The sequence below is a fragment of the Bos indicus x Bos taurus genome, chromosome 8 (assembly GCF_003369695.1).
Source record: "Bos indicus x Bos taurus breed Angus x Brahman F1 hybrid chromosome 8, Bos_hybrid_MaternalHap_v2.0, whole genome shotgun sequence".
NCBI lineage: Eukaryota > Metazoa > Chordata > Mammalia > Artiodactyla > Bovidae > Bos > Bos indicus x Bos taurus.
Genome location: NC_040083.1, coordinates 39500367 through 39519521, shown reverse-complemented (window position 1 = coordinate 39519521; position 19155 = coordinate 39500367). Strand labels below are relative to the sequence as shown.

General features: G+C 42.4%; 1 protein-coding gene across 2 annotated transcripts in view; it reads left to right on the top strand.

Annotated features, from left to right (window-relative positions):
* The window catches only part of RCL1 (RNA terminal phosphate cyclase like 1), a 194863-nt gene that overhangs the window by 31611 nt on the left and 144097 nt on the right, over nt 1–19155 (top strand). For both annotated transcript variants that reach the window (XM_027549344.1, XM_027549345.1), the window contains exons 6-7: nt 13662–13787; nt 17741–17897. In XM_027549344.1, the coding sequence (XP_027405145.1) occupies nt 13662–13787; nt 17741–17897 (283 nt within the window). The remainder of the gene's footprint in view (nt 1–13661; nt 13788–17740; nt 17898–19155) is intronic.

Here is a 19155-nt window from a genome sequence, read left to right as displayed (position 1 = left end):
TTCAGCTTCAGCATCAGTCCTTCCAGTGAATATCCAGGACTGATTTCCTTCAAGATTGACTGGTTGGATCTTCTTGATGTCCAAGGGATTCTCAAGAGTCTCCTCCAACACCACAGTTCAAAAGCATCAATTCTTCAGCACTCAGCTTTCTTTATAGTCCAACTCTCACATCCATACATGACTGCTGGAAAAACCATAGCTTTGACAAGATGGACCTTTGTCGGCAAAGTAATGTCTCTGCTTTTTAATATGCTGTCTAGGTTGGTCATAGCTGTCCTTCCAAGGAGTAAGCGTCTTTTAATTTCATGGCTGCAGTCACCATCTGCAGTGATTTTGGAGCCCAAGAAAGTGAAGTCTGTCACTGTTTCCATTGTTTCCCCATCTGTTTGCCATGGAGTGGTGGGACCAGATGCCATGATCTACATTTTATTAATGTTGAGTTTTAAACCAGCTTTTTCACTCTCCACTTTCATTTTCATCAAGAGGCTTTTCAATTCCTCTTCACTTTCTGCCATAAGGGTGGTGTCATCTGCATATCTGAGGTTATTGGTATTTCTCCCTGCAACCTTGATTCCAGCTTGTGTTTCATCCAGCCTGGCATTTCACATGATGTACTCTGCATACAACTTAAATAAGCAGGGTGACAATATATAGCCTTGACATACTCCTTTCCCAATTTGGAACCAGTCTGTTGTTCCATGTCCAGTTCTAACTGTTCCTTCTTGACCTGTATACGGATTTCTTAGGAGACAGGTAAGGTGGTCTGGTATTCCCAGCTCTTTAAGAATTTTCCTCAGTTTTTTGTGATTTACACAGTCAAAGTCTTTGGTGTAATCAATAGAGAAGAAGTAGATAATTTTTCTGGAATTCTCTTGCTTTTTCTATGATCCAACGGATGTTGGCAATTTGACCTCTGGTTCCTCTGCCTTTTATAAATCCAGCTTGAACATCTGGAAGTTCTCAGTTCACGTACTCCTGAATCCTGGCTTGGAGAATTTTGAGTATTACTTCACTAGTGTGTGAGATGAGTGCAGTTGTGTGGTAGTTTGAACATTCTTTGGCATTGTCCTTCTTTGAGATTGGAAGGAAAACTGACCTTTTTCCAGTTCTGTGGCCACTGCTGAGTTTCCATATTTGCTGGCATATTGAGTGCAGCTTTAACAGTATCATCTTTTAGGATTTGGAATAGCTCAACTGGAGTACTGTTACCTACACTAGCTTTGTTTGCAGTGATGCTCCCTAGGGCCCACCTGGCTTCACATTCCAGACAACAATCTTGGAAAAATCTTAACAGTGAACTTGTAATTATTGGCTGAGATAGGGTATTTTATTATCTGCCTCATCATAACTAGACTGACTGATTGATTCATTTATTTTTTTTGGTTAACACTTAAGCAAACAGTTCCACTGTTTGTTACACTGTCTTGAGGGCTTTGATTTGGGGGCTACCAATGCACTGTAGTCCCTGCTTCAGAAGAGCTCATTGTCTGGTGAAGGAAATGAATGTACAGATACATAATTCTGCTATAATGTATAAAGTGATGTAGATGATGTTCAGTGGGTCGGAGGAACTAAGAGTAGAGTGGCATATTTGTCTGGAAGATGTGAGAGAGCTGACTAGTAATTAATAATATCTACCATTTAGTAATTGCTTATTCTGAACTATGATAATTTATATACTTAATTTATTTTTTATTTTTTAAACTATTGAGATGTGGTTGACATACAAAAAACTGTATATATTTAATGTGTACCACTTGAGGAGTTTGGAGAGATACATATATATACCTGTGAAACCATCAGCCCAATCAGTGCCATAAGTGTTTCTGTCACCTCCAAAAGTTTCTTTTCATCCTCTTTATTGTTTTAATTTTTTGTGATAAGAATACTTTTAACATAAGATTTATCCTCTTAGCAAATTTTAAGTATGCAATATAGGCATTACAGTGTATAGTAAGTGTCTAGGAGAAGGAAATGGCAACCCACTCCAGTGTTCTTGCCTGGAGAATCCCAGGAACAGGGGAGCCTGGTGGGCTGCCGTCTATGGGGTCTCACAGAGTCGGACACGACTGAAGCAACTTAACAGCAGCAGCAGCAGGACTTATTTAGATTCCTCATATACATGGGATCATGTAGTACTTGTTCTTATGTATCTGGTTTATTTCAGATAGCATAATATCCTCCAGGTTCACCCATGTTGCCACAAATGATAACATTTCCTTTTTTGAGGATGAATAACATTATTGAATCCATATACCACATTTTCTTTATCCATTTGTCTGTTGGTAGACATTTAGGTTGCTTTTATACCTTGGCTATTGTAAATAATGCTGAAAAAAAATATAGGAATCCATGTGTATTTCTTTGAGATCCTAAGTTAAGTTTCTTTAGATATATGTCCAGAAGTGGGATTGCTGGATCAGATGGTAGTTCTATTTTTAATTTCTCAAGGAATCACCATACTGTTTTCTATAGTGGCTTCACCAGTGCATGTTCCCACTAGCAGTGTACAAGGACTCCCTTTTCTCCATACCCTCACCAACACTTCTTACTTATTTATTTTTTGATAATCACTGTCCAAATAGGGTGAGGTGATATCTCAGTGTAGTTTTAATTTGTAGTTCCTTGGTGATTAGTGATTATTGAGTGCCTTTCCATGTTTTAGTTTGCCATTTGTATGTCTTTTGGGGAGAAGTGTCTATTCAAGCCCTTTGCCCATTTTTAAGTAGAGTTGTTTGTTCATTTTGCTACTAAATTGTAAGATAAGGTGTGCTGTATCTTTTGAGTGTTAATCATATATATGAATTTCAGACATTTTCTCTAATTACATAGGTTGCCTTTTCACTCTGTTGTTTATTTTGCCTCCTTTTTTTTTTCCTTTTTGGTATTCAAGAAATCATTGCTGAAGCTAAAAGTCTTCCTCACTGTTTTCTTCTCAGAGTTTTACAGTTTAAAGTCTTACATTTGTCTTTAATTCATTTTGAGTTTATTTTTGTACCTGGTGTGAAATAAGAATCCTCTTTCATTCTCTTGCATATAGGTATTGTTTTCCCAACAGTGTTTATTGAAGAGGATATCCTTTCCCCATTGTATATTCTTGGCAACCTAGTTGAAGGTCAAGTGACTAGATATGCATAGGTTTATTTCTGGGCTCTCTGTTCTGTTGTCTTTTTTTTTTAATGTTAGTACTATACCGTTTTGATTTTGGTAGCTTTGTAACATATTTTGGTATCAGGACCTGTGATGCCTTCAGCTTTGTTCTGCTTGCTCAGAATTCTTTGGCTATTTGGAGTCCTTTGTGGTTTCATATAAATCTTAGGTTTATTTTTTCCCTATTTTTATTAAAAATAAATGTGAGATTTTGATAGTGATTGCCTTGAATCTGCAGATTGCTTTGGAAAGTATGGACATTTTAACAATATTAATTTTTCCAGTCTTTGAACATGGCCTGTCTTTTCCTCTAAAGTCTTTTAAAATGTCTTTTATCAGTGTTTTGTAGTTTTTAGTGTGTAGGTCTTTCACTTCCTTGGTGAAGTTTATTTCTAAGAATTTAGGTTGTTTTAAATGCTATTGTAAATAGGATTGTTTCTTTGATTTTTTTTTTGTGGGTAGTTTGTTGTTAGTGTATAGAAACTCAACTGATTTTTGTATGGTGATTTTGTATCATGCAACTATATTGAATTCATTTATTCTAACAGTTTTTTGGGGGGGATGCTGTTCTTTAGGATTTCTACATATAAGATCGTCTTCTGCAAAAAGAGATAATTTTACTTTTTCCGTTCCAATTTGAATGCATTTTCTTTTTCTTACTTAATTACTCTGGCTAGGACTTCTAGTATTATGCTGAATAGAAATGTCAAGAGTGGGCATCTTTGCTTTGTTCTGAATTTTATAGGAAAAGTTTTCAGTTTTTCACCATTAAAGATAATGTTAGCTTTGGGCTTTTCATATATGGCCTTTATTGTGTTGAGGTAAGTTGCTTCCATGCTTAATTTGTTGAGAGGTTTTTTGTTTTGTTATCATGAAAGAGTGTTATTTATCAAATGCTTTTTCTGCAGCTATTGAGACAATGATGTGATTCTTATCCTTCATTCTGTTAATGTGAGGTATCACATTGTTTGATTTGCATATGTTGAACCATTCTTGCATCTCAGGGATAAATACCACCGTGTCATGTTGTGTGACCCTTATAATATGCTGTCGAACTCAGTTTGTTAATTTTTTTGAGGTTTTTTGCATCCGTGTTTGTCAGATATATTGGCCTGCAGTTTTCTTGTATTATCTTTGGCTTTGGTGATCCTAATCTCATAAAATGAGTTTGGAAGTGTTTCCTCTTAGATTTTTTTTTAGAAGTTTAAGCATCGGTGTTAATTCTTCTTTGAACATTTGATAGAATTCACCATTAGAGTCATCTGCTGAAGCCACCTGGTTATGGGTTTTTCTTTGTTGGGAACTTTCTGAGTACTGGTTTAATCTCTTTACATGTAACTGATCTGTTCAAGCTCTCTGTTCTTGATTCAGACTTGAAAGTTTTTATGTGTATAGGGGTTTATTTATTTCTTCTAAGTTGTCTAGTTTATTGACATATAGTCATTTATAATAGTCCCTCATGATGTTTTCCAATTTCTGTGGCGTAAGTTGTTAATATTTCCTTTCATTTCTGATTTTACTTATTTGAGTTTTGTCTTGTCTTAGTCAAGCTAAAGTTTGTCAGTTTTTATCTTTTCAAAAAATCAACTATTTCATTAAGTTTCTTCTATTGTTTTTCTGTTTTATTAATGTCTAATCTGCCAACTGTGAATTTGGTTTCTTTTTCTAGTGTAAAATTAGGCTGTTTGAGATCTTCCTTTGAAAGAATGTTAGCACTTATCAGGCGGTCCTAAGATGGCGAAATAATAGGACAGGGAGACCACTTTCTCCCCCACAAATTCATCAAAAGAACACTTGAACGCTGAGTAAATTCCACAGAACAACTTCTGAATGCCGGCGGAGGACATCAGGCAACCAGAAAAGCACTTATCAGTATAAAATTTCTTAGTACTCCTTTTGTTGCATTCGTAAATTTTGGTATGTTCTGTTTTCATTTTCATTTGTCTCTTGTTGGATCTTCTTTTATCGATTCAGGCACTCTGTGTCTTTTGATTGTGGAGTTTAATACATTTATATTTTATATACTTTATTCTTAACCTCAAAGTGAGTCTGAATTCACTTCTATCCTATTTTGTGGATGTAGAAACTGAGGCTTCAAACACTTAAGGAATTTGCTCCCATATAACATTGCTAGTAATGGTAGAGCTGGGATTTGAGCCCTGTCTCTGTGGCCCATGCCTTTAACCTCTGCTTTTTCCTGTAGACAGGACAGGGCATTTGGACTGAGCTTGAAGAATAGAGGCTTGTAAAGCGGGACAAAGAAGGAGGAGTGCTGTGGACGGAAATGTGGGCCTGTGGAGGGAACAGTGCCCAGCCGTTCTGGGGAGCGGCAGGCGATGTGGTGTGGCCTGAATGCAGGTCACTCAAGGATGTCAAGTGGAAGATGGGATGAAAAGTGAGAGCAGGAGCCTGTGGAGACTGGAGGCTGTGCTGAGGAATTGACCTTCATTCAGAATCAGTAATTTTCTTTTGGAAAGAGAATTTAGAATTTGCACATTAACCAAATAACTCCAGTGGTACAGAAAGAACTTTTGGCTGTTTTTGGCTCATTGTAGAAATTTTGGTAGGTATGAGTTGGAAAACAAAACAAAACAAAAGCACCTCTTCACTGCACTCACTTAGAGGCAGAGATAGTAAGGAATTATCATGCCCTAAAGAGAGCTGGTGAGGGTTGTGTCTTGGGGACAGGTGAGGGCTGCTAGTTTATGAAGGTCTCCTAGAGGCAGGATGGATAGGATGCAGTGATCACCTGGGTCTGTGCTAGAGGAATAGGGAGTCCTTGAGTATGATTTTGATGCTTCTCACTTATACCCCTGAATAGACGTATTTGTTCAGATAGAAACTGCAAATGTTTGGGGTGGGGTGTGGCCATGTGGTTGGCAGTGAAAATAAGTTTAGTTTTATTCATGTTGGGTTTTATGATTCCAGGTAAGTACATGGATAAGTCCAGAAAGGACTTAGAAATTGGGAATGTAGAACTTCCTAGGAAATGTAGGACTCAGGGACAAGGAAAGCTAGAAATGGATGGTTGTGGCATCAGCCACTATGTAGAAGGCAACAGAAGAGGATGGGACCCTGAAAGGTCACTAAGATTTGAAAGCAGAAAGCAACGTTCTTCCAGGAAGGGAGACTAGGGAAAATCAGAGTTGAATGGGGAATAAAGAAATCAGTGATACTTCATTAAAAATAAATAAATTAAAACTACACTGAGATGCCATCTCTCACTAGTTAGATTGGTAAAGAAACTAAAGCTTGACATAATATTCTGATGAAAGGTTGGTGAGAAGGTGAGACAATGTAATTAGTATGATTAAGAATTTGACAGTATCTAGTAAAATTCCTAGACATCAAGGGAGCTGTCAAAGGCTACTAGAGTCATGTCAAATGGACACGGAAGCCAACTTGAAGTGGCTCCTACTAGCCAAAGATGGGACAATCTAACTACCAATAAAAATAACTACAGATCAATTGATTACACATTAAATAAGGTTACATCCACAAATTTATTATGATACTTAAAAAAAAACCCTGTATTGATCATCCTTGGAAATCGACCCATTCTTTTGAAAATCAGTAATAAAAGTCAACCATTTTTTCTGCTTTTCCTATACAAACTGATAAGGGGAAGTTGATGAGGGAAAGTCTCTGTGTATCAAGGTATTGACTCTTTGTTTATGAATAAATTGCAAATAGTTTTTTTCTTAAAAAAATAAAGAGAAAAGAAAATGCAGCTTATTAGAAGCCAAGTCAGTGCCTTAAAGGGCCCAGAGAAGTAAGCATTAGGCCAAGCCGAGGGACTCACAGGAGGCTGCCACTGATAACCCTGAGGGCTCTTTCCAGTGAGTGTTGGAGTCAGAGGCCAGATAACCAGTTCTGGGCTGCAGAGTGATGGGGGGAAATGGTGGCAAGCAGAAGCTACTCTTTCAAGAACTTTGACAGGAAAGAGAATGGAAAGAAAGATATGGTGATAACTTGAGGAAAAGAATTGAGAACATCCCCTCTCTTTAACAAAAAGATTGATGATTGGAGTATTTTTGTAGGTTAAGTAGATTTACGCATGAGAGAGGGAGACTGACAAAGCGAGGTAACAAGGCGATTAAAGCTAAAGCACAGGTGCTAGAGTCAGACAGACGTGGCTCTAATTTTGGCTTTGCCATTCACTGATGTTGGGATTTTGGCCCCAAACTTTGGTTGGCACATTTATCATTGGGCCAGTTTATGACTGCTATGTGGGGCTGTTGATGCTGTGCTGTGCTCAGTCTTGTCTGACTCTTTGTGACCCCATTAGTCCGCCAGGCTCTAATGAAGTTTAAATGGAGTAATAGATGTGTAGTATGAGAAACTGGGCTGGTATAAGTAAGTATTTGGTAAATGGTGGCTGCTCTTGTTTTTATTATTATTTAAGAGGAGATGGATTGAAAATGCAGGTGTATGGTAAGAATGGCTCTAGATGGAGCATTTTGATGATGATTGGAAAGGGGTAGGAGGCATTTTGAATTTTTACTGAGTTAGGATGGGTTCCAGGGTGAGGGGACTGGCAGGGGTGTGATAAGGGAATGTGACAAGGGTGGCGAAGATGTGGGCCACTTAGGCATTGTGAGGGGTGTGTCCAGTGGGGCACAGTAACTCGGGATAAGGAAAAGGCTGTGGCACTGCAGTAAGGGCTCAGCTGAAGTGAGGTGTTTTCATGGTGCTAGCTGTGTGGTGTGTGGCTAGTCCAGCAGTAATTGGCAGCCTAGAAGGAGGAGTGGAGGAGGCAGGAGGCCATCTTCATGCAGGACTGGGTGTGGATCGACCAGGTGAGTGAGATGTGCAGAAGTATGGAGTACAGGGCGTATTAGTGAGCGTGTCACTGGAGCGACGGCCGGTGCACTCCTTACTGAGGAATGCAGCAGAGGCTGCCAGCCTGGAGAAGGCACATGGTCATGGGGTTGGAAACCTTCACAGTTGTTTTTTTTTTTTTTTTTCTTCACAGTTTTAATGGAAATAGACGTGTGTGTTGTGTAGAACTTGACATTGTGTTTAGGGAGTTGTATTTCGGGGTTTCCATTGTTAAGAGTGGTAGAATTCTAGGTGCCAACAAGATCATGGTAAGGGCAAGTGTTGGAGGTGGGGGGCCGGATGGGGTTGGGTGATGGCTTTCCTGGTGGGGATTTGATATGAGTAGAAAGGATGTGTGCTTCTAGGGGTGATAGGGGCTTAAAGTCAAGTTTTGTATTTTTCAGGAGGGTTAAGGGTGGTCTTACTTGGAGGAAAGGAACTGTGGAGTGGATTGCCTTTTCAGAGGCCTTGACTGGATTGCATGGTGAGTAGTGAGGGCACGATGTAGGGTGGATGCAGAGCCACAGGACAGAGAGAGCTGTTGCTGAGATAAAAGAAGAAACTTGGGGTGCTGCCTGAAGTTCTTTTTAGGAATTATCAAGAACAGAAGAACTTGTAAGAGAGCTTCCCTGGATTAATGTCTGTTCTCTGCAGGGCTATCCTTGGGCCCAACCATAGGCCAAGACTTGTGCATGTAGGGGGGAATATGGCTGGTGGAGGAGAAATGGTACCTTTCCCAGGGAACCCCCAGGTTGATGGATGCTTACATTGACGTCTGAAGGTGATGGTCGACTCTCATATTCTCCGACTCTTAGGAGATAGAAACAGGTTATAGAGGAATGGAAATGTGATGCAAGTGTGTGCTAAGTTGCTTCAGTTCTGTCCGTCTCCTTGCAACCCTGTGGACTGTAGCCAGTCAGGCTCCTCTGTCCATAGGCTTCTCCAGGCAAGAATACTGGAGTGGGCTGCCACTTCCTCCTCACAGGGGATCTACCTGATCCAGGGATTGAACTTACATTTCCTGCATTGGCAAATAGGTTCTTTACCACAGGTGCCACCTGGGAAGCCTGGTGATGCTAGTAGGTGGGTTTTCATTTTAAAAACTAGAGATACCTGTTTTGCTTGATGCACGTTAGTTACTTATGTGCATGTTTAGTCGTTTAGTCGTGTCCGACTCTTTGCAACCCCGTGGGTTGTAGCCAGCCAGGCTCCTCTGTCCATGGGATTCTGAAGGCAAGAATATTGGAGTGGGTTGCCATTCCCTTCTCCAGGGGATCTTCCCAACCCAGGAATTGAACCAGGGTCTACTACATTGCAGGTGGATACTTTCCTGCCTGAGCCACCAGGGAAGCCCCCCTAGTTACTAATAGCTCGACCTCATTCTCTTTAACATTGAATTTCACTGTGTACAAATTCCAAGTTAAACCCTGTTGATGGCCATTGGGATGTCTTCTGTTCTTCACTGTTGCCAAAAATGTTGTGGTTAATGGCCTTGTACACAGAGTCCTACACACTTTCAGAACTATTTCAGTTTGTTTTTTCCATTTAGAGATTTGTTTCTTCAGTGCTGTGTCATGGCAGTGAACTCTGCTTGGAGTCCACTCTCTCAGTTTGGAAATGTGATTTCCAGTGTGTGCTCTCTTTGTTTACCACAGTCCTGTGGTAACAACGTGGGTTGCATGGAGGCTGTTACACTGGGGTCTCACATGTACTCTGTACCAGGTGTACAAAAGCCTTGTGAGTTTTTTGATGCCTTTGATGAAGATGCCAGGAAACAGGGAAAGCTCTGGGATTGTACAGGGTTTTACATAACAGCTGAAGCAGCTGTTGTACCCTAGGCATCTGGGATGTAACCTCATTCCTCCCCTGCTTTTTTCCGGCGTTCTTCGAACATTCCCTGTGTAGGCTCTGAGCCAGAAGGATGCTGGTGAGGTCCCAGGCGGTTCCTCTTCCTTGAGGCTGGGGATAGGACACCTGTGCCTTCCCCCATCTAGCCCTAACTCTAGTCCTTCCTCTAAACTCCCCACGCAAGTCGACACAGCGCCCTTGCCCAGATCCCTGTCTGCAAACCAGACATTCCAGCTGCTGATCTGCAAAGCTGCCCGTTTCACAGATACCCCAAAGGAATGTGGGTTTGAATTGAGATCACTTTCTTGGCCAGCTTTGGAGCCTGGGAGAAAAGAAGCTGCTTTTGGAAAAAGCTTTAGCAGGGGTTTGTTACTTGCAAGGCTGGTTAACAGTCGGGCTGAGCTTGGAGGTTATATTCCCCATAGGAGGACTCAAGCTGGGAGAAATAGCCCCATTCTCTTGTGTGTGTCTGTGGTTTTAACTGTTCCCCCTCCCCCGCCACCCCCATCCCTGCAGAGTGCATCTCTCTGACTGACTGGCCAGGGCCTGGGAGGGAGCTGGTGGCGTTCCTGCCAGCAGCTGTGACTGGATGGTGCGGTTGCCTTTTATTTACTGCCACCCACTCTCTTACTCCCCACTGCCTGAGAGAGAAAGAAACACTGTCTTTCAGTTTTGTGATGCTGTCCCAGTAGTTCATGATTGGATGTATAAGAGTCAAGAGAAAAAGCTGGGGTGGAGGCAGGAGAGGGGCATGAGGTGGAGTTTGTTGGACGATCTGGTTTCCTTTCTCTTAATTGTAGGGAGGGTACTTAGAGAGTGAGTCTCTTGCTTTGTGTTCACACATACCCTCACTCCTTAGCCTTCTCTGACTTGTAACACCAGGGAGGGTGAAGGGTAGGAGTTCCATATGCCCTGTAGCCATGAACTTGTCTTTCATGGATATGAGTTCTTAGTATGGTACTCATAAAAGGCCCCTGGAATTGTCTGCAAAATTGTGTGTTCACGTGTTTCTTGAGACAGGGTTCATGGCTTTTACCAGATTCTCAGAGAGGTCTCTTACTCCTGAGAGGAAAGAACCTCTGCTTTGGGGTTTGAACCTTGGACTGCCAGTAGGAAAAGCAGTAGTGGACATTCACTGGGCTCCAACTACACACAAGGCATGGCTGAGCGCCTGACATGCATTGTTTCAGTTGAGCTCCCAGACCTTGTGAAGGAGAGTATTATGATCGTTATTTTTGTAACAATGAGGATGCGGAGGCACCAGGTTTTCAAGTAGCAATAATCACACCTTGGATAAAGCTCGTTGGCTATGATACCACCACTGTGCAAAGCCAGAAGCACCAGGTATAGCACATTGGTTCCAGAATGATGCAGTTTGCCAGAGCTGGGACTTAATACAGATAGTCCGATTCTAGAACTCTTAGCCAGTGTTGGTAGGACCTCCATACCAAGCCAGAGAGCACCACAATGACTCTGGGATGCAGCCGGCTTTAAAGTTCCTTTCCTTCATTACTACAGTGCCTGAATTCTAGTACACGCTTCCATTGGCCCCGATTAGCACTTTTACCTACTGAGTTTCCACATCCCTGGAGGGATCAGGGAAGAAGATTGCCTTTGGGAAGTCGTATCTGTTTAATTTTGAATCTTGGTTCTGTGATTCAGTTGTCTTCAGTGAGACCCCTGAAGCAGAAACCCGTGGCCTTACCTCAAGGTTGCTGCTAAGTCGTTTCAGTCGTGTCCGACTCTATGTGACCCCATAGATGGAAGCCCACCAGGCTCCCCCGTCCCTGGGATTCTCCAGGCAAGAGTACTGGAGTGGGTTGCCATTTCCTTCTCCGATGCATGAAAGTGAAAAGTGAAAGTGAAGTCACTCATTCGTGTCCGACTCTTAGCGACCTCATGGACTGCAGCCTACCAGGCTCTGCCATCCATGGGATTTTCCAGGCAAGAGTACTGGAGTGGGGTGCCATTGCCTTCTCCTACTTCAAGGTTACGTGAGCATAAAATAAGATGACCATGTACCTGAAAGAGCTTTGAAAGCCACGAGCACCATGGGATTATGTATCAGGATAGTGACATCTGTATTTTCCTGCAGAATGCAGGCACTTCAGGCCTCAGAGGGACAGCACCCTCTTGGTCCAAAGGGTATGAGACCTGGGACTGTTTATCGAAGCTGCCTGTGGTCAAAAGTACGTTCTGGACAGAAGAGGTGGTGATGTAACTGGGCTGTGTGTGTGTGTGTGTATTGAAAAATCCCTCTTTACTCTTTCCTCATTTTGGGTTTGTCCTTTGAGTCAAGTCAAATATTTATCGAGTATTTCTGAGTACAAAAGTAGTGTATGAGAGACTTGTGAGGGATACGGAGGTAGAGCCCCTTTCATTATGAAGCATGCAGTGTTATCGGAGAGCAAGGACGGCCTGAGTGTATATGAAGGGAGACGTGTGGTAAGTTCAAGTGCAGGCCACAGGTGGGGCGTCCTGGAGGGTTTCAGGAGAGAGGGAGAACTCCAGGTTGGAAGAATGGAAGCAGGTAGATCAGGCTGAGGGATTTGGACACTTTGGTTCATGGAGCTGGGGATGGTGGTGTTGGGTTGGGGATGAACCAAACAGACTAGGGGTCTGATCGCAAGATCTGGGAAGGCCTGGAGTTACTGGGAGCTTCTCCCTTACATGTGGGAGCTGGATCTTTTGGTGAATGTCCAGGATGGGTCAGAAAGGGGAGCTTGATGCCAGTCAGATTCTTTGGTTTTTGTTTCTGCAGTCCAAATGAAAATTAAATGTGTTATTGACAGTAATTTTCGAACAGTTGGGCTGGGCTGGGGAGACCACACACCTGGTTTTCCCTGTTGGACTTTGTGCCTGGGGTTTGGATCAGAGTAATGGAAAGATCGTGTGTTGTTCTTCATTTCTTTAGCCCCTCGTTCCACATGCACAGCCAGCCCCTAACCATACATCGGACATTGGAAGTGCTTAGTACATACTTACTTTTTATTTGGTTGGTTGATTTGGGGAGAACCAGTCTGTAATAAAGTTTAATTTGAGGCAGTAGTTTCCAGTTCCTCAAGCAGCACTCTTTTAATTTGAGTTGATTTGAGTTGCCAATATCTTTCCTTTCCTTTCTGAGGCTGTCCTGTTGTAAAAGTGCTAATTATCACTAATTGGACCATTAGGTAGCAGTTGTAAGGAGCCTGTATCAGCCATAAATAGCATTGTCGGCACTTACATAATCGAAAATAGGCGTGAGTTAAAAACCTGTTTAGACCTATATAGACAGCCCCACTATGTTCTTTTACTAATGTTTTTTCTGCTTCTTTTGTCAGCATACCATGGGGTGGATTGGGTCACCCAGAGGCCCAGGTCAGTCCCAGTGGGGTGTCTGTCCTGGTCTTAGGTTTCTAAGAGAAAGACTTAATGGTAACAGCAATGGGGATGTTCAGAGAATACTTCAAAGGGAGTCTGGCGCATGCCATACAGGGGGGCAATTGCCTTTACTTGTTCCAAAATTGAGGTGAACCATTTCTAGCGGGGAGGGAATGGGTAGGCAATCTAGAGCAGGGTTGGCAGCTGCTTTTATTTTATACTTTCCAAGTGTCTATATTGTTTGGGTGTTTTTCATCCAGGACTTTTTATAACAATACAAAAATTATATAATAATAAAAATAATAATGTAAAAATTGAGTTATGATACTACAAAGTTTAGTAATTAAATACAGGTGGAGAATAGAAAGAAATTAGAAACATCATTTTGTTATGGCAGTACCACAAATATTTGCTAGCTTTGTGACTGACTTTTCTCCGCTGTGGAGTCCAAGCAGAATGACACCCTTAACTCCAAGTTGCAGGTATTCGGTACGTGTATCACCTCAGATGGCAAACCGGATTGTGGATTCTGCAAGGAGCATCCTCAACAAGTTTATACCTGATATCTATATTTACACAGACCACATGAAAGGCATCAACTCTGGGAAGTAAGTGTCTGTGCATTTTGGAAGCCTAATTCTGCCGCCTCTCTAAGCATTTTTCATACTCCTGGTCTCTGATTGAAGCTTAAGCTGCCAGCTCTGAGGTTGGGCAGCCAGAGGAAGAATGATTCGCCTTTTTTTTCCTTCTGACTTACTGCCATTGTCACCACCAAGTATATTCTGAGCATCTATCACATGGAAAGCATCGCCGTGCCCAGTGCTGGGTGATGAGGGTTTGAGATATCAGCCTCGGGGAATTAAAACCCAGCTATTAATAAAAGTGCCTCCAGCTTTAAATCCCATCTGCACTCTGTTCCCACTAAAAAGTAAAGTAAACAAAGTTCTCCCACCCTGAGTAAATAACAATTTAGGGAAAAAAATCCTTTGTTGGTCTAAGTGCCAGTCGGTGTGTCTCTCCATCAAGGGGAACAACACCCTTAGAGCCAGAGAAACTTGTTATTGCAGATTTTAATTTGGTTTAGTTAGAGCCTTTGTGGAAAACCTCACGTTAGAACATAAAAGTTAATAATGATGATTTATGTAATGAAAATATCTGTTTTAGGCTTTTGTTATATATTTAGAAACCACTAATTTTTTATTATGAAAATGTTAAGCGTACAGAAAAGTTGGAAGGATAATACAGTGTACACTTGTATATTTTTCTTACTTGTAAGTAGAGATTATTTTGCCAAATTTGCTTTCCTTGTATGTGAGTTTTCTCTGTTTTTGCTGAGCCATTTTAGTGTGAATGACAGTATCTTTACACTCTGGACCTGAACTTTTCAGGTTGTGTCTTACAAAAGTAAGAACATTAGACACTGACAATTGTGAGATAAGAAATCAGTTTTTTTCCTAAGTTGTACCACAGCTCATCCTTTCATAGTCCTTTCTCTGAGTTTCTTTAACCTCAGCAAAAGAAGGAAAGAGAGGGGAAAGAAGGGGGCGAGTGTGTTATGGGATCTCTGACCTTCATGAGGCCTAAGGAAAAGATAAAGGAGATTTCACAAATGCAGTGGTGGCTCTTTGTCCAGAGCAACAGAGGAGGTGGTGTCAGAGCTTAGAGTTGGGACAGGATTTGTGTGCAAAGCTGGCCTTTTCCCTGGGAATTGGAAAGGTCAGTGATGGTCCCAAACTTTTGGTGTATTGCTCAAATACCACTGGTGGTGTCCTCATTCCTAACATGTGAGTGATAACGCCTACATCCCTAGGTTACTGTTACTGTAAAGATGAAAAGATCCCATATGTAAGCCCCTAATGCAATGCCGGGCACATAGTAGGTGCTGCAGAAATGGTAGCTGCTAATGCCGTTCTTGCCTTTTTCCTCCCTTCTTGGCTGCAGGTCTGGGATTATGTGTCAGCTGTTTTTGGGGAGAGGGAATTACAAGGGATGGGGGAGGATAGGTGGTGCCAGCAGCTGTCTGAGTGGCCTGATCTCTGTCGTGCCTTGTCATCTGGCTTCTCGCTCTACAAAGAAGCAGAGCAGACCAAAAGGCTGTGCTCCCAGCTAGAATGTGGCTTTTCATAATGCCATCATTGACCAGCTGACCCTAGTGCTGCTCAAGGCCCATACTTGCGAATAATGAGTAGGAAGCTCACATGTGTATGGAGATGTAGGCATAATGTAGCCTTGTTTTATAGGTAAAATTTACCTATAAAACCAATGCACGATGTTAAATTTGCATTCTGCTTTCTAAATAACAAGTTACGGTTGACAAACAGTGATCTTCCTTCTCCCTTATGAAATTACAGTCACGAGTAGCTATTTTCCTTTTCTAATTCAGTGACGTGTCCTCGTAAGTTAAGCTTGCTGAACTCTGGGAGTGAGTCCTGTGTGGCCACGCCCTGGGACTTTGGGAGCCAGCAGTTCTTGGGGACCTGTGTCAGTTGTTTATCCAGTGCACATTTGTCCAGCATGGTCCCATTTTGATTCCCAAAGTCATGACTTTTTTGAAAAATCTAACCATTTATCAATGAGAAAGCTTTGGAGCCCGTTATCTATAAACTGTACTAATGCCATCTTCAGTGAGGTCACTTGGTGATCAGCTGCTTTGTCAGCATAACTTGAAATAGGCCTGATAATATACATAGCCCAAATTGGGGGGTGGGGGATGTCGGCATAACGTGCATAGAGCATAATATGTTATCGTGTTTTCTCTGTAAAACAAATACGATATCAACAGTCTTGATTAAATGTGAAGTTCATTGTAATAAGTACACAATACCTCAAAAATTTCACATGGATGGAAAAGTTTGGAAGTGCTTAGGAACTGCAAGTTAAGTGGGTTTGAGCAGTGATGATGGCTTGTCTCCTGGCCCTTCCTCCCTCCGTTTTCTCTTTGTCATTTTGTGCCACTACCTCTGCTGATGAGTTGGGTGCCCCCTTCCCTTCTCCTGGTCAAGTGAGTCATAGGCAACTTGAGATTGTGCTTTAAATGTCCCATGATGATGCTGGGAAGTACAGTGTTAGATTGTTGAGTGTGACTCAGAGTGCCCTGGAACCTGTGTTCTCACTGCTCCCTGTCCCCTTGGCAGGTGTTATTAACCTTTGGCTGTATAGACGATCAATTTTTTTTTTTTTTAAAGAAATTAAGGACCAACCAGTATAGTTAGCCCCTGTCGTGAGCTCATATAGTACATTATTAATTTTACATGTAGTTTTTCTGAAACAAATATTTTGGCTAGTTTTGTGCTAGATGCATAGAAGGTGCTTCATGAACATGTATGTTGAATTGTGTTAAAGGAGGCAGGGCTGTATCATGCTTGCATGTGGAGTGTACTGCTGGGAGCTGGATATAGCTAACCCTGGAACAACGCTTGGATTAGGAGTGCTGAACTTCCCTGTACTCGAAACCAGCGGTCAGCTCTCCATCTTTGGTTCCTCTGTATCCGGGGTTCGTATTTAGTGAAAAAAGGTCTGTGTCACTGGACCTGAGCAGTTCAAACCTGTGTTATTTAAGGGTCAGTTATATTTGTTTGAAAGGCACTGAGCAAGGTAGACATGAGGTGTCACGTCTAGAAGTTTTGTGGGGAGATGCTTGTGTTTATTATTGTCAGCTGATTTTGTTTTACATCAAACTGGTTGTCACTAAGCCTCATGAGGGCAGGGGCCCGTGTGTGCCCCAGTTCCTGGGTATGTGGAAACTTTCTCCTAAATGTTTTTTGTGTGCATGAGTGCACGAGGCATTTGTGGTCCTGGACTGGTAAGGGTGTTAGGTTCTGGCTGCTGGTGGTCAAAACACCTGGGCGAGAACATGATACTTACTGGCTTCTGGATTCTATTCATTGAATTCTGAGTTAGCGATGTCCCGTGGGGACAAAAGCATAAAGGTGTACCTTCTCTAGGCCCGTTCTCCTTGGGTGGTCTTTGCCATCACGGGGCAACAACTTGCTGTGTCTCAAGAAGAGCTATAATCAGGTGGTCTCCAGGCTGCTTACATTTCTGGGGTGGTTGAGTGAGGGCCAAGGAAGTGGAGAACTTGTGTGGTCTTTGGCTTCTGGAAGACCATGTTTGAAATGCATATCAATCTTCTTTCTGGCTGTGTGGACTTGATGCTCGTTGCTGGATTTGTCCATTTCCTCAGTTGTAAGGTGGGATGGTAATATTTACTCTGCAGAGTCATGTCAAGCCCCTAGCTCAGAAACTGGCTGAGAGTAGAACTCAATATCTGGTAGCTGTTAGGGTGGCTGTACATGTGGAGTGTTACAAACTCTCACAGTGTACGGTGTGGGCGAAGGGAGGGCTGAAAGGCAAAGCAGTGCAGATTCTCATCACCTTTGGTTTTGCCATGTTGTGCCCTCACTGAGTCATGTGTATTTCCAGTGTGAGCTGGTAGGATCTCTAGTAAGGCCTGATATAACCAGACAGAGTGCCATCAAAAGGATGTTTGTCTTCTCTTTTGACTGGTGAATGCAAACCCTGCTTCATACACTACTCAGTGTCTGTGCCTTTGAACCTCCAGGTCTCCGGGCTTTGGGCTGTCCCTGGTTGCTGAGACCACCAATGGCACTTTTCTCAGTGCTGAGCTGGCTTCCAACCCCCAGGGCCAGGGCGCAGCGATGCTGCCCGAAGACCTTGGCAGGAACTGTGCCAGGCTGCTGCTTGAAGAGATCTACCGGGTATGTCCTCAACTTCTGCAGGTCTGGGAGAGGAGCACCTGGAAGCAGTTCCCATGTATCTTCATTAGCAACTTTCTTTCTCTTTGAAGGGCTTCAGTCAAGGAGTTAACCTCTTCCTACCCTTTAGACAGTTCAGCATTAACTAGCTTAGTGGGTTAGCTAACTAGTCAGTGAGCAGAGACTCAGCCCCATTGGTTTGATACAAACAGCAGGTAAGTTTTAACGATTGGGAGGGCAGAGAACTAGAACAGAGTCATGCATGAGGGAGGAGATGAAAAATGAAGCAAGTTAGGCAGTGACTGGCCAACTGAAGGGCACGCACTGCCCTCCCCAGAGCAGGGACCTTCTCTCAGCCCCCCAGTCGTTGCCATGGCATGGGTGAGGGCTCGTTCTTCTCAGATTTTTCAAGAAAAACTGGAAAGCTGGATTTGTATGTGACAGTTAATTCAGATAAAAAACAGTGTAGTAGGGTCAACTTTGCACAGCGTTCGGGAGCATTGACGACTGTCTAAGGAAGGCAGGCCTGTGTCAGAGCACAGTAGGGGCTTGGGAAGATGAGACAAAGAAAAAGTGACGACAGGATGCTGAAGACAAGCCTGTACCACCGGTCATTTTGCTTAGACATTCATCTGCGCTCCTGTCTCTTTCCAGTGGACCTGGGGGAAGTGGATGTATCTCATTACGGAACAGCCCAGTGGGAGCCCACAGGCACAGTTGGAATGTGGGTTTTAAATCTCCATAAATGGCAGATTATAAGCCTCAGGGTGAAAGCACAGTCTACCAGTCCCCAAGACATGCAATCTGGATTAGGTTATTATTTTTTTTCTTTACTCTAGTTAAATTCTACTTTAAACCATTTAATTGTGGCTGGACTGCATTTTTTTTGTTTGTTTTAAATCATTAAGAAAACTTCTTTTGTGTGGGTCTGTGATCTTTAATTGCTAAAAAGGATGAAGATGCTTCTTGTTTTTATAATAATTCTTTGTAAGTCTGTGATGTGACATGGTTTAAATAAGGAATAAAAATCCATCTCCTTTGGTACCATTTATTTTTACTAAAGTTTTAATCCTCTGATCTAATTCCTCTTGTTCCATTTATGTCTCATCAGTTACCAAGCCCTCTTGATTTCATTCCAGACTTTCTGGAACTACCCTAGCCTATCCATCTCTCTGGCACCATCTACTACCCTCTTCCCTTCCACACCAACCTCCTCTGATTAGATGTACTGGCTTTCCCTTCTTGCAGAGAGCAAATCCTT